This window comes from Gastrolobium bilobum, unplaced genomic scaffold, assembly GCF_033153095.1.
Source record: "Gastrolobium bilobum isolate Gb01-03AN ecotype WA unplaced genomic scaffold, APGP_CSIRO_Gbil_v1 utg15942, whole genome shotgun sequence".
In the NCBI taxonomy this organism is placed as follows: domain Eukaryota; kingdom Viridiplantae; phylum Streptophyta; class Magnoliopsida; order Fabales; family Fabaceae; genus Gastrolobium; species Gastrolobium bilobum.
The window spans coordinates 113020-126717 of NW_026896758.1; the positions used below are offsets into that span (position 1 = coordinate 113020).

The 13698-nt window shown below is 34.1% G+C and overlaps 1 protein-coding gene across 1 annotated transcript; it reads right to left on the reverse strand.

Moving 5' to 3' along the window:
* Positions 1–823: 823 nt before the first annotated feature.
* On the reverse strand, positions 824–4191 carry LOC133301890 (cysteine-rich receptor-like protein kinase 44). The gene is made up of 5 exons (XM_061501605.1): positions 3944–4191; positions 2793–3003; positions 2457–2694; positions 2229–2379; positions 824–1307 (listed from the first exon to the last, which is right to left on the reverse strand). The coding sequence occupies exons 1-5, from the start codon at positions 4148–4150 to the stop codon at positions 948–950; spliced, it is 1167 nt and encodes a 388-aa protein (XP_061357589.1). The 5' UTR covers positions 4151–4191; the 3' UTR covers positions 824–947.
* Positions 4192–13698: the final 9507 nt, after the last annotated feature.

Here is a 13698-nt window from a genome sequence, read left to right on the forward strand (position 1 = left end):
TTATTTTATCATAATCACTTATTCAAAAGTTATACATTTTTCTCTCTCTTATCTCATCATCAATGAATAATTATGATCTCTCTCTTATCTCATCATCAATGAATAATTATGATCAAATTACATAACTACATGATCATTTTTCCATGAGAGGATCCAAATCAATCAAATTAATTAATTAATTAATTAATTTCTTACTTGACCATCAATCATTAATTTTTTTATTAATTAATTATTAATTCTTAATAAATTATAACTATCAAATGTACGAAAATTAAATTAAATGCAAGAGTTATTATTCTTCTAATAAGAAAATTATGTCAGTATTTTTTGTTTGGCATGTTAGAATGACATGCTTATTCAATATGGAAAAATTTCAGATGAAAGAATGAAATTTTGTATATAGACAACCCTTTACTAAAATCCTTGGTAGGGAGTCTCCTGTGGGCTCTAGCAAAAAAAATAAAGATAAAATAAAAGTTGAACACTTCTATTGCTTTGTATTTGATTAAATATATAATTTGTGAACTCATTAAGTACAAATAGAGTTCCATGCAAGTCTTTCATGAAAATTTATCGCAACTTTCATTGAAAGAATAGGATTATCCATTTGATAGTAAAATTTAAACAAAATCGTTTTCTAAGATGAATTTCATGTCATCTTACATCTCAAACTATTTCAACTATAAAATAAGCCCTTCTGTGTCCATTACAGCCGAAGATCCTCAAGCTTGTCATAATTGAATTAATGTGTAGCCAAACAAACATCTAAATTCAAAAGTACCAGACTCATTAAGATGCTTAATGAAGCAAAGCAAAAGCCTCAATACTCGTATTTTATCACATAGATCAAACTATTTTTGTACTAGCATATAAATATGATATTACAAAAAGAATACCCCTAAATAAATAGATAAAGCTTATTACACTTTACACAATATGAATGGAGTTCATCTGCCTTCGTCAAAAGAAGAAGTAGAAATAGAATTTCTAGAATAATCCTCTACAAAACTACTACCACCTGAGGCTTTGGTTGCACTACTAGCAGTAGTATTGGTGAAAGCAGAAGTAGTGGTTGTAGTCCAATGTCCAACACGACCTTGAATTCCTGGTTTACCTGGTCTAGGCAATGTGAAGGAGTCACTTGAGAGCATGAGATGAACAGAATTCATGTCTGGTCTATCGATTATACTTGCTTGACAGCACAACAAACCTAGCTGAATGCACATTGCTGCCTCATCACCATTGTATTTACCAAGGGTTGGGTCAATTAAATCCATAATCTTCCCTCCTTGATAAAGCGTCCAAGCCTACAAATACAGTAAAGAAATTGACCATGTATGTGAGAAATGGTCACATATTATTCTTAATAATCAGCATTGGTTATGGTTTGAAGTTCATGTTAATTCCCTTTGACCACTTAAGTCAAAAAATAGGATCCACTATACATATCATTCCATAACATGCAGGTTTTGTTGCCCAGTTAACATGAAGCAAGATGTTTTATGATGCCATGTTAATGCAATTAACGATTGTAGATGACCAATTACATATGGTCTTACTATTATTCCAAGGAAGACATATTCATCTCAACATCAAATGTAATATGGAGATAAACACAACCACTTCCTTTGCAAAAGTAGATAAACAGCAAAATTCGCTTGTCAAGAAAAAAAATAGGCACTTTCACCAGCACATGAGATTTGTCTATACCTCCAATTCCTTGGACTTGGACTATTTTACCCTGTTTACAGAATAACTTTTTGAGAAAGAAATTTTAACATAAAGGCCGCCTAGTGCACAAGACTCCACGATTATGCGGGAGGGGAAGAGGGTAAGATGTACGCAACCCTGGTGGATGAAGAGGCTATTTTGTGACTGGAACCTGTGACCACAAGGTTGCACCAAGGTTCACCTTTAAAACACTATACATGGTAACCAGGAGAAAGACTTGGGTAAAGGAGTACTGTCAACAGAATTTATTCAGAAACATGCCCGTTTGGGCACTAACATTAACATATATAAGTGAATATCAAGAACAAGAATCATGACTTGACGCGGCTTTTTTCTATTTTTAACCCTACATATACTTAGAAAAGATGCATTTTTTTAAGTAAAAGAAAATATGCATATTACAGCAGCTGATAGTTAATTTATCACAAGAACCACAGTTTATGAGCATAATCAGTCCATACTAAATTCACATTCATGCCTCCTCTGTGATCACTTACGTAGTTCAAGAGATCTGCCTTTTCTGCACCAAGCTGCTTGTCATGGTTTTTTCTCCCACTAACTATTTCCAACACCAGGACTCCATAACTGAAAACATCTGTCTTCACAGACAGATATCCTCGCAATGCATATTCAGGGGCCATGTAACCACTGCATTCATCAAATGTAAAAGCGTAAGGATGCCTACATCAGAATAACAAACAACAAGAAGTGGAGAATCTACTCACTGTGTACCGGAAATCCTAAATGTCTGCACATGAGTGTCCTCCCCAGGAAACAGCCTTGCCAAGCCAAAGTCTGAGATTTTTGGATTTAATTTCTCATCCAGCAATATGTTACTAGCTTTAATGTCTCTGTGGATAATTCTTTCTGGGGCCTCTTCGTGCAGGTAGAGAAGTCCTCTTGCCACACCTGTAATTATTCTAAATCGTGTTGTCCAGTCCAAAGATGAAGACTTCCTTTTATCTGAAAATAGTTATAACTATTAATCACTGCCCACATCAACCAGAAAACAAAGGGGATAAAATGTAAACATCCGATCTAGTAAAAATTGTTCTCAGTACCAAACAGGAAGTGATCAAGGCTTTTGTTTGGCAGATACTCATAGACAAGCATTTTTTCACGTCCTTCTGCACAACAACCCAGTAATATAACCAAGTTCTTGTGCTGAAGTTTTAGTAATAGCTTGACTTCATTGGTAAATTCCCTAATTCCTTGCCTAGATGCCAATGACAGCTTCTTAACAGCCACTTCTTGACCATTTGGCATCAATCCCTGCAGAAAGAGTGCATAATTTAATGAAATTTTTCTCGACAACAGGGTACAAATCAACCAATAGCCAACTACCAACACAGTTTCAGAGTAGGCAGAAAGCAAGGAAGTGAGACAGCCACTTCTGATTAAACCCCAATCAGCGATGCTTGGGGTGTGGGCAATCCTTGTATGTAGTTTTACCATTGCATATTTTTTGTAAAGAGACTTTCTTAGATTTGAGCCCATAACCTTTCAATCACAAAGAAGCAATGAGTTAAATAAATTAGAATAACCTTTTTGTTTCAGAATTTAAATAAACCTCCCTTCTCTCCGGCCATCTCGGTTTCCTCATTTTGTTCTTTACTTTATTTTGTTTTTGAAGATGCCATAGACAGTTTAAGAAGAACAACTGCATAGCAGCAAGTCATCGGCATCACTACCACACCTTAAGGGATTATTGGAATGTTACATGATATTCTCTGATTTTTCAATTTGGACAATTTGAAGGATTGGCGGAATTTCAACACGAAATACATTTTTCTTAATGTCACTGTGGGGTAAATAAAGGAAATCCCACATATGCTTTAAGAATATCAAATCGAAGATTCTATGTAAAGAGTGTCCAAATTTATTTACTTAGTCAAATTTCAGTGTTGAAAAACAGCCCAAAAACACGAAATCTCCAAAACTAGTAACGACAATGGAAGATATTCAAGGCAACTGGATCCAAAAATGTTTGATAGCTAGCTAACTGCTTAATAATCCTCATCAGCTATGATTCACATGTAAGCATCATACTATGAGCCTAATACATAAAAAAGAGTGCAGTGATTGACCAAATAATCAGCATGCCCAGTGCCCAAGAATAGAACTTTGCAGCATTTCTTGCAACAACTTCCAATTCCCACACAAGGGCAAGTGAGAAATTGGTGTTTTGAAAAGGGAAAAAAAAAAAAGTTACCTTGAAGACAGGACCAAACCCTCCATGACCGAGCTGGTTAAGGTCGGAGAAGAAATTGGTGGCCAGCTGGAGAGTTTGGAGGGGGAAGATGAGGTCCCAAGTGTCGCCGCCATCGTTTGCATCGTCGCCGCAGCCGTCGTCGGAGGCTGCGCCGCCCCTCTTCAGACGCTTCTCCAAGCACTTGCACAACCAGGACAGGAACCTCATGGACACAACGACTTCGTTTTACAAAAGAGCGCGTACTCCGAGGTTGGTCCAACACCAACACAAAATGTTTATGACTTAACCTCCAAAAAAAAAAAAAAATGTTTATGACTTTGTGTGATGTTTGTCCAATTCATGTTCTTTTTCTTTTTTTTCCCTCAACATAATGTACTATTCCAATCCATGTTATCTAAATTTTTGTTTATCTTATTATAAGAGATAAATTTATTTTTTTATGTACATAGAAAATAAAATTTATCTTACGTTAACCTCAACTTTAAAATATTGCCATCCATTCTTTTGTCCGATTCCAAATACAGGCCGTCTAATTCCATTGGTTGTCTAATTTTTTATGATAATCTTGATTAAGTCAAAAGCGATAAGAAACTTTGAAATCATCACTCGTTATAGAGAATTTTTGGTAGAGGAGAAAATATTTTTTATTTAAAAATTATGATTTTCAAAAATATAGTAGAAAAATAAATTTTTAAAATCTTACGTAAAAGTTATTTAGTAGGCTAAAATATTACTGGAATTTTTGTCATAATTTTCATATCTAATTTTCTATTTTTTCTGGAAAATGATAATTGGATAGTATTCTTAGGTGGTATTTTGATTTACTTTTTATACCTAAAATAAAATCTCGAATTTTTTTTCAAAAATCTTTTACCAAACATGAATAAATTAAATTACCATCCTCACTTTTTTAAAAATCTGAAAATAAATCATTTACCAAACACCGTATAGTTTATTCTCCGTTGCCTGTCTTTTAAGTAATTTCATCGGGCTTTTTGACCCTTATAACCCTTTATTATTAATTAATTACCGATTTGACCTTGATTATAAACTATTTCAAAAATTTAACCCCCTCAGAAAACATAACACCAATCTGCCCCTGTTTGACCGTTGACCACCAAGCCTACCCGGGTACACCCCTCTGTACCCGGGTATTTTTTGAAAATTTTTGTCTACCCGGGTAGGGAGGCGTGTACCCGGGTATTGTTCTTCGTACCTGAAAAATTGCTTGAATTATTTACCCGGGTATAGAGGGGTGTACCCGGGTAAATCTTCGACCACCCATTTGGTATTTTCTCTCTCTTTTTTACAGCTAATGAGATAGATCAGTATTATCAAGTTAAGCATGCCTAACCAATTTGAAGAGCTTTTAGCTTTGAGAATGGATTTGGAATTTCCATACATCAACACTTTACTGCTCATCAATGCGGTCCCTGTTCGTATCGATTATGATGGGGTCTACTTTTATGTACGTCAAAATCGCGCTCCTATATATAAATGTGGTACCGGGTCTATTGGGGAGAGTGAGACGGAAAGAAAATAAAGACAGGGTTCATGGTACAGAAATTTAGTGTGAGCATGCAGCTTTTCATTTTACTGGTAAATGACGAATTATCACGTTCAGGGAAGACATGCATGGGACAAGGTTTGTGGTTGTGGATTTATACTGTTAACTGAGAATTCTCTTTCTGAAATAATCATTGAAAAATATTTGTGTGCTTTACAGACCCAAAAAAGTTGCAGAGGCAGAGCACGTGATAGTCGGTGCCTCTATATTCAAAGCTTGGAGAAGAAGAGTGCATGGGAGATCCAAAGAGTAATCATACCGGGTGGTTGAAGATTTACCCGGGTACACCCCTCTCTACCCGGGTAAATAATTCAAGCAATTTTTCAGGTACGAAGAACAATACCCGGGTACACGCCTCCCTACCCGGGTAGACAAAAATTTTCAAAAAATACCCGGGTACAGAGGGGTGTACCCGGGTAGGCTTGGTGGTCAACGGTCAAACAGGGGCAGATTGGTGTTATGTTTTTTGAGGGGGTTAAATTTTTGAAATAATTTATAATCAAGGTCAAATCGGTAATTAATTAATAATAAAGGGTTATAAGGGTAAAAAAGCCAATTTCATCGCATTAAGTCTCCTTTACGTAGTTAAGGTAAGCTGATAGCTACAGTTTTGCAATATTTAATGATGACTGTGTAAATTTTAATTTTTTCAATCATTTTATTCTTATTTTGGAGATTTTTTCGACGTTTAATTGATTAATTCAAATGCAACAAAATTATGTATATTAAATTTGTAACATAACTGTATATTAAGATTGAAATTTGAGATCATTATTCATTAGTTAAGTTGAAATAATTGTGTGTCGATTGATTTACGTTTAATTATTTTTATTCTTAATTGTGTACTTCTTTTATGACTCGTATTTTTTTTTATAGACCTTTTATGACTCATTTTGATAACGAAGAAGATGAAGAAAACACATGAAAAGGAAAAGGAAGATGTACGGTAGCAGCAACCAATCGCCATTCATGACATTTATTATTTTGGTCAGAATTTCAACTTGGATTATTGTTTGGGTTTTATTAATCTCATGTTAAAGGAGATAAATTATCTTATGTCATAAAGATAAATTTATGGGCTCTATTATCTGAAAAAATAAAAAAAAAATAGCACAGTTATCGAAGAATATGTAAGAAAAAATTATGTAGCATAAAAATAATTTTTCTACACAATATTTCCTTGTCATTAAGTATGTACTATTATTGACGTGGATACAAACTTGCCACGGAGAGAGTCAACAAGTTTATGCAGTTGTTAGGAACTCTTCTCGCGTATGTTTCTTCGAATCTTACTCCCTTAATTAAATATTGTTGTGCCATATTCATTCAGTCAATCTTAACTTTTTTATGGGAAAAATGTTATCTCCGGACAAATTTTTTATGTTTTTACTTAAATTTAATTTTTTTTATTTCTTTTAAAAAAACCGTATTTCTCATTTTTTCCAAATCAAAATACACAGTGATTTCAATTATCTTCTTCTAACTATCTATTAACTTAAATCAAATTTTCCAGTGTTCTCAAACCCATGGCACCTTTTGGTGCAACCTGTCTCCTACCCTGAAGAGTGCCATTGATGCAGCCACCAAACTCTTATAATCAACAACAACAGTAATGATAAGTGTATGTCTCTAATATTTTGCTCATTTTCTATTGTGGAACTTCATTGTAAGAGTTGTTAAACTCTTTTTCTGTTTTTAGACTATTTCTTATATAATTATGTGATTTATATCTTAAAAATATTAAGTTTTTCATTGAAATTTGAGTAGTGACTTATGTGATTTTTTACACACACACATATATAGAGAGAGAGAAAAAAAAAACATTTCTCAAGCAACTTGAGATAAGTTTATCACCGGCTACCCAAAACTACGTCATTTTATTTATTTATTTTCTTATATTAATTAATTCACCCTTGAATTGTTATGATTCTCTTCTTTTATCACCATTGATCCACCTTTGTACGGTTATGATTTAATAGCCGGAGATAAAATTATCTCACGCAGCTTGAGAAACGATAAGCTCATATATATATATATATACATATATATATGTATATATATATACATATATATGTATATACTTTTGTATCATGACTTTAAATAGTAGAAACTTTACATTTCGTATTGTTTCTATTATTTACGTTTCTACCACCTGGTTATGTTTCTACGTAGAAAATTGATTTTGACAACATTGGTCTCAACCACTAACGCATCCAAGAAATTTTATTTATCTCCGCACACGTAGTGGTGGATTCAAGGGCAGCGTCTCCGGGAAATTTTTTTAAAGATATTTTTAAATACATTAAAAAATAAAAGAATATAAACAAGAAAAGAAAAAAAAATGAATAAACTTCTTCGATTGACAAGCTTTGACTTTAAGTCAGCTCTAATGATGTGCGGATACTGAGCAATTATAAAGGAAAGTGATGTTTGCCTAACATTAAAACTCTTCAAGGGATTTAGCATTTGGCTTCACCTTCTCCTCCAACCCAAATCCAATAATATAAGGGTGTTTGGTTCAAGTTTTTGGAGAGGATTACCGGTAATCCTTCTTTGGTAAATGTCATTACCACATTTGGTAGAAGGAATAAATTACGATTCCCGGATATCCAAGGATTACCGGTAATTTGATTTATAAAGAAAAGTCACTATTCAGATTACCAAAAATAATATGGTAATTCGGAATACCAATCAGAATACCAAGTAAAGGGAAAGCACAACAATAAATTTTGAGACAAAAATACCCCAATACACATAAAAATCTAGACCCAATCTATCAATTACAAAAGTAAAAATAGTTTGGGGTTATTTTTGTAAAACAACCTCATATTCCAAGTCATATTTCGTTCTAAACCAAATATGGAATCAGTAATTTTTATCCAATATTTCCGGTAATATTTTGGCGAACCAAACACATCTTTCGTAAGATTCCAAGTAAACTCAATTTTTACTGAATTCCCATTAATCATGATTCCCGGTCACCAAAAAATTTCTCCTGTACCAAACACACCCTTAAGGGATTTCTTTATCAGGCTAGCAATGACTAATCTTGGAATTCTCAAGCTTTCTAGGTAATCCACAAAAAGTTTGATGATTCTAGCAACTCGCATTTCCAAAATCTCTAGGTATTTAGTTAAGACGCTTCTAATTTCTCTTCTTTCGACACCAATTCCAACCAAATAAGCAATCGATGTGCCCATGGTTCCCTAAGTTTGAATTCCAGCACTTTAAGAAAGTTGACACACAAAAATTTGTGTCTGGACATACGGTCATTTGCCCTAAGTAGGTCCGCCTCTGTTCTCAACCACCAGTGAATTTATATGACATGATTAAATGAAGTAATTAATTGCTCTAAATTAAATAAAGATAATTTAGTAAGAAAATTATTATAATGATATATAGCTCGCTTTTGTGTTTCTTAACTCATGTCCCTTCTTGCACCAAAATGATACGTAATATCAACTAAGAAACAATTTCTTATAAGAATGACGTACATCAACACGTAAAAGAAAGTTGACTTTGAATAATAAGTGGTTGGAGTTCATATTATTATCGTCAACCTCTGAGGGGTTTAAAAATGAATTAAATGGAATCGGCACTTTTCAAGCTAGTTTAACTTTTTTCTTTCTTCCACTAGTCGAACAAAGCTCTGACATTGTTTTCCGGATCATGCAGTGCATCCATGTTCTTCGTATATAATAAAGGGTTAAAGAATTCTGACATCTGTTATAAAAATAAAAATTCTAACATCATAAAAATATATTCTCCTACATATATAATAAAAATATGAGTCATATTAACTTCTTTTTCTCTTTCCTCTTTTTAATATCAGAGCAATTAAAAAGTTTTTTTATATTAGTGTCAAATTAAAAAATTTAATATTAAATTTTAACCATTAATTTTTATCAATTTAACGATTATAATTTATTACATAAAAAATTTGACACCAATAAAAAAATATAATATAATAACACAAACATTTTTACATAAGAAAATATTATATTTACAAATTTAAACTTTTACAAACTCAACTATATACTATCAGTAATAAACTTAATTAGGAATGTATTATCGATAATACATAATATAGTTTATTAATAAACCTCATGCCAAATTTTTTTTCAAAAAATAAAAATGGATGGGCCCATAGAGATTGTTTCTACTGCATGAGACATCGCTGATCACTTTAGGAGAAGTGTTTTCTCCTCCTCCTTTTTTGTTTTGTCAAGAAATGTATTCATGCTATTGGAGTTTTCCGGGGGGGGGGGGGGAAAAGATTACGACATCCTTAATGAATTATAAAAATCAAATGAATTGTTTGACCGTCATGTACTTTGATGTCATAGAAAGAATCTTTGAAGTTTCAACGCAATAATTTGTAAATAATGAAAACCTATTTTGGTCAACGGAGTAGCTAGTTTTGTCTTTGAAATTTATTTTGACAAGAAATTTTTTTCTTCTTCTTTTCATTATTTTAGCATTTCTCTGTTGGTCAATAGATTATAGATCATAGATGTGCGTTTTAAATATGGAAAGCAAGCTTCTCTAGTCAGTCCTATCGTACTATCATTTTTTTTTCCTTTAATAATTTTTTACACCCTTTAAATGTGAGATTAATTATTTCTTAAGGAATTCCTTTCACTTCAAATACCCCTAAACTGCTAAGTTCAAACTTATTAATTCTTTAAAGTAGTCTTCGTTGCTATACTTTAATTAATCTTTTAACATTTAATTAAAAACTTTTTTTATGTTCGAACAAAAGAGGATAATATTGGGTGTTAAATTGGAAATGGATTATTTCATGTGTGTTCCGGATGGTCCAATAACTCTGTAGCCCAAAGGTCAGAGCCCAACACCCATGTCAGCCCTACCAGCTGGGATGATACCCCAGTCCCAACAGGGCGATTCTCCCAAGAGGAAGCACCAAAATGTCCTACCTTGGGACCATAACCTCCAAAGGCAGTCGTCCCATATGCCATAAGGTGAAACTGCCCCTTTTGCCCCACGCTGACACCACCAGGTACAGAGGGCGCAGCGCTGCTACAACAGCAGCGCCTGCCATGCCCAACACTGTCATCGATAGTGAATCCTAAGGAGGGTTGACTCTCTTCTCACCAACCCACACCAGGTGCACACCACCCTCCCTTATAAATAGCCCCATGGGCACACCATGAAGTTATCTTATGTATCGTTATTCTGCTCATTTATTTTGAGTCATATTATCACTTACTTATTCATTGTTGATTGCTTGCTTATACGGGGCAAAATACCTCTTAGCTTGGTTTGTACCTGTGCCAAGGGTATTATCCATACAGTGACTCATCCCTGAAGGGAACATAGTGGGCTTGTAGATCCTAACGGTATAATGTGAAAAAATGACATAATCACGTGAGAAGATCACAATCATACAAAGGTAAATCAACGTTTATAACTACATATTTCAATATATTTTTTCTCTTTTTTTTTTACTATTGATCCACTTTTGTTTGATTATGATTCCTCATATGGCCATATTATATTTTTTTTAATATGAGAGGATCATATCCGTGTTATATTAATATTTTCAATGCTAAAAACTTAATGAGTGTATATTTAAATATGCCGAATCAATGGGACATCCTATATAGCAGTTTTTTTTCCCAAAAAAGATGTGGATATATAAAGAAACAATTAATAATAATAACATATACGAGCAAGTATTTGGATCAATGGAAGTTTATTTCATTTTAATCAATAGTCTTGAGTTTGAGTTTTATATAATGTTGGTTTCGGCAAGTATACCGAATCGTACAAGTAATAAAGTGAAAGTATAGTATTGTTCCCACAGAGATTGTATCACCAAATATCACAATAATTATTCTCTTTAAGTTAGACAAATTCGATTTGAGTAGCAATTGATTTTGAGAATTGGACTTGTAATAAAAATACTGAATTTAAATTGTAAAATAGATTAAGATCATGCAAACAATGAAATGGATTTTTTTAGAAAATATTAAAAGCATTGTAGTTAAGATACACTCATCATATGATCCCCGCCTTAAACTCTGGATTGATTAACAACGCTCATTTATCAAAATAACTCAGACAATTTATCATCTAAAAAATAATTAGTTAAATCCTAATTCCTTGGTAATCTAACCCTTTAATCCAATTGAAACCCTAATCCCTTAGCGATCCCACATGAAATTAAGCAATAACCACGACAAATTAGACGACTGCAATTCACACAAGTCTATCCCTAGAGCGTGCATAAATTGTTACTTTACCCCCTTTTAGAATCAAAATCCCAATATTCCTACTGCGAGCCCTAATTCTCAAACTATTTCCTCCTATCAGTTTGATCAAGTCTTATAGAGAAAATATACAATACGCATAGAGTAAAGATAAAATATATTAAAATAAACGAGCGAAAATAAATCAATCCATCGTAAAAAGGGTTCACATAGGGTTCGTGACCCTAACTACAATAAAGGAAGATTAGCCAACCATAGACATGGCTGACATACAATTATAAAAGAGAAAATAAAATAAAATTACGATGAAGAACAAAGAACGATGATCTGCGGCAATGATGTTCTCCTCCTCCTGGAACTCCTGTGCCTTTCTGTCTGTATTCCCCCTCTTTTTCTTCCCTCCATCCGTCACTTAAACTCTTCGGAACATGTCTTTTGATAAATTCGCGCGGGTTGCGCGGGGTTGGCGCTGTAACCGCGCCAACTCTCGAGAATATGTATGGTAAATGCAATTCCGCGCCGGTCGCGCCAAAATCTGCGCGAGTCGCGCGTATTCCTTTTTTTCTTGAATTTACTATTTTCTTCATATTTTAAACTGTACAGAGATAAAAATATGTAAGCTATAACTGAAATAGAATAATCAACAATTAAAGCTAAATATATACAAAAACAGCTTATTTGTGATCAATTCTTTATTCTTTTTAACTTGGAAAATGGTATATGCCTACGGCACATCATATAACTATGTTAAAAATTTGATAAAGAGAGTTTTGTTACAGTTAAAGTGAGTCTATGGAAACATGTCGCAAAAAGTGATATATCACTCTAAACTAAGAGCTTAAGGTCGATAGATCATGAGTATGTGTAATGATAGCTAAGAGAATAGGAAGGTAGGAAATGCATACCAAGTATTCTGATGTGATGAACATTGTTGACAAGGAGAAGTCAGTTCCGGTAACAGCGGAACCTGCTCAGTTGGAAGGGAGAGGGTTAAAACCCAAGGAATAGGTGAATGTTGGTTGTCCCTTAGATGTTTTTCATTTAAAAAGCTTGTGTCAGTCGATACAAGCAGCTCCTCGGTGGAGTTACGAGAATTATCTAAGGAGGTTACCCTGAAGCTTAGGAAGGAATGTAAATTTGTTTCGTACAAAGACAAGAACCTTTCCTTCAATGGCCAAGCTTTTGAGTTAGACTTAGAAGAGGAGGACTGGTTGGAACGTCAAAAATAGGAGGAAGAGGAAGAGGATTTGGAGGCCCCGAAGGAAGATGAAGACCCCATTTGTCCTACCTACCAGTTCTCCAAGAGTTAACATAAGAAGGATTATGAGCAATGGAGAAATGATCTTATCATCAAATTGCTAGGGAAAAGGGTAGCCCTGAGCTTCCTTATGTCTCGTCTGCAGAAGTTGTGGAATCTTGTCGGCTCCTTTGAGCAGTTTGGCTTGGACAATGGACATATTCTTCTAAAATCTTCTTACAACGAGGACTACCATCACATCTTACATGATGGCCCTCAGATTGTCCTGGATCATTATTTGGTAATTTAGAGATGGCGTTCGTTCTTCAATCCAAATAATGACTCAGTGAAAAAGCTTGCTTTTTGGGCTCGTATAGGTGGGCTTCCCATGGAGTTTTACTCTTCCTACCACCTTTGGAGGATCGGAAACCTCCTAGGAAGAACTTTAAAAGTCGTTAAAAGATCCATTAGGAAGAATGACGAGGGTGAATGGGAAGTTATAGAGAAATCCAGGTTCGCCAAAATTTGCATCGAGGTTGACTTGAGGAAGAGTTTTGTCCCTTCCTTCAGACTCGGTGATGATGTGTTCCAAGTGGGCTATGAAGGACTTCATATGATATGTTTTTCTTGTGGCAAGTATGGCCACCGTCATGATCAATGCAATGAGATAAACATCTCGGATGCTGGGAAGAAGATAAAGTTACCTCTATCTGATGTA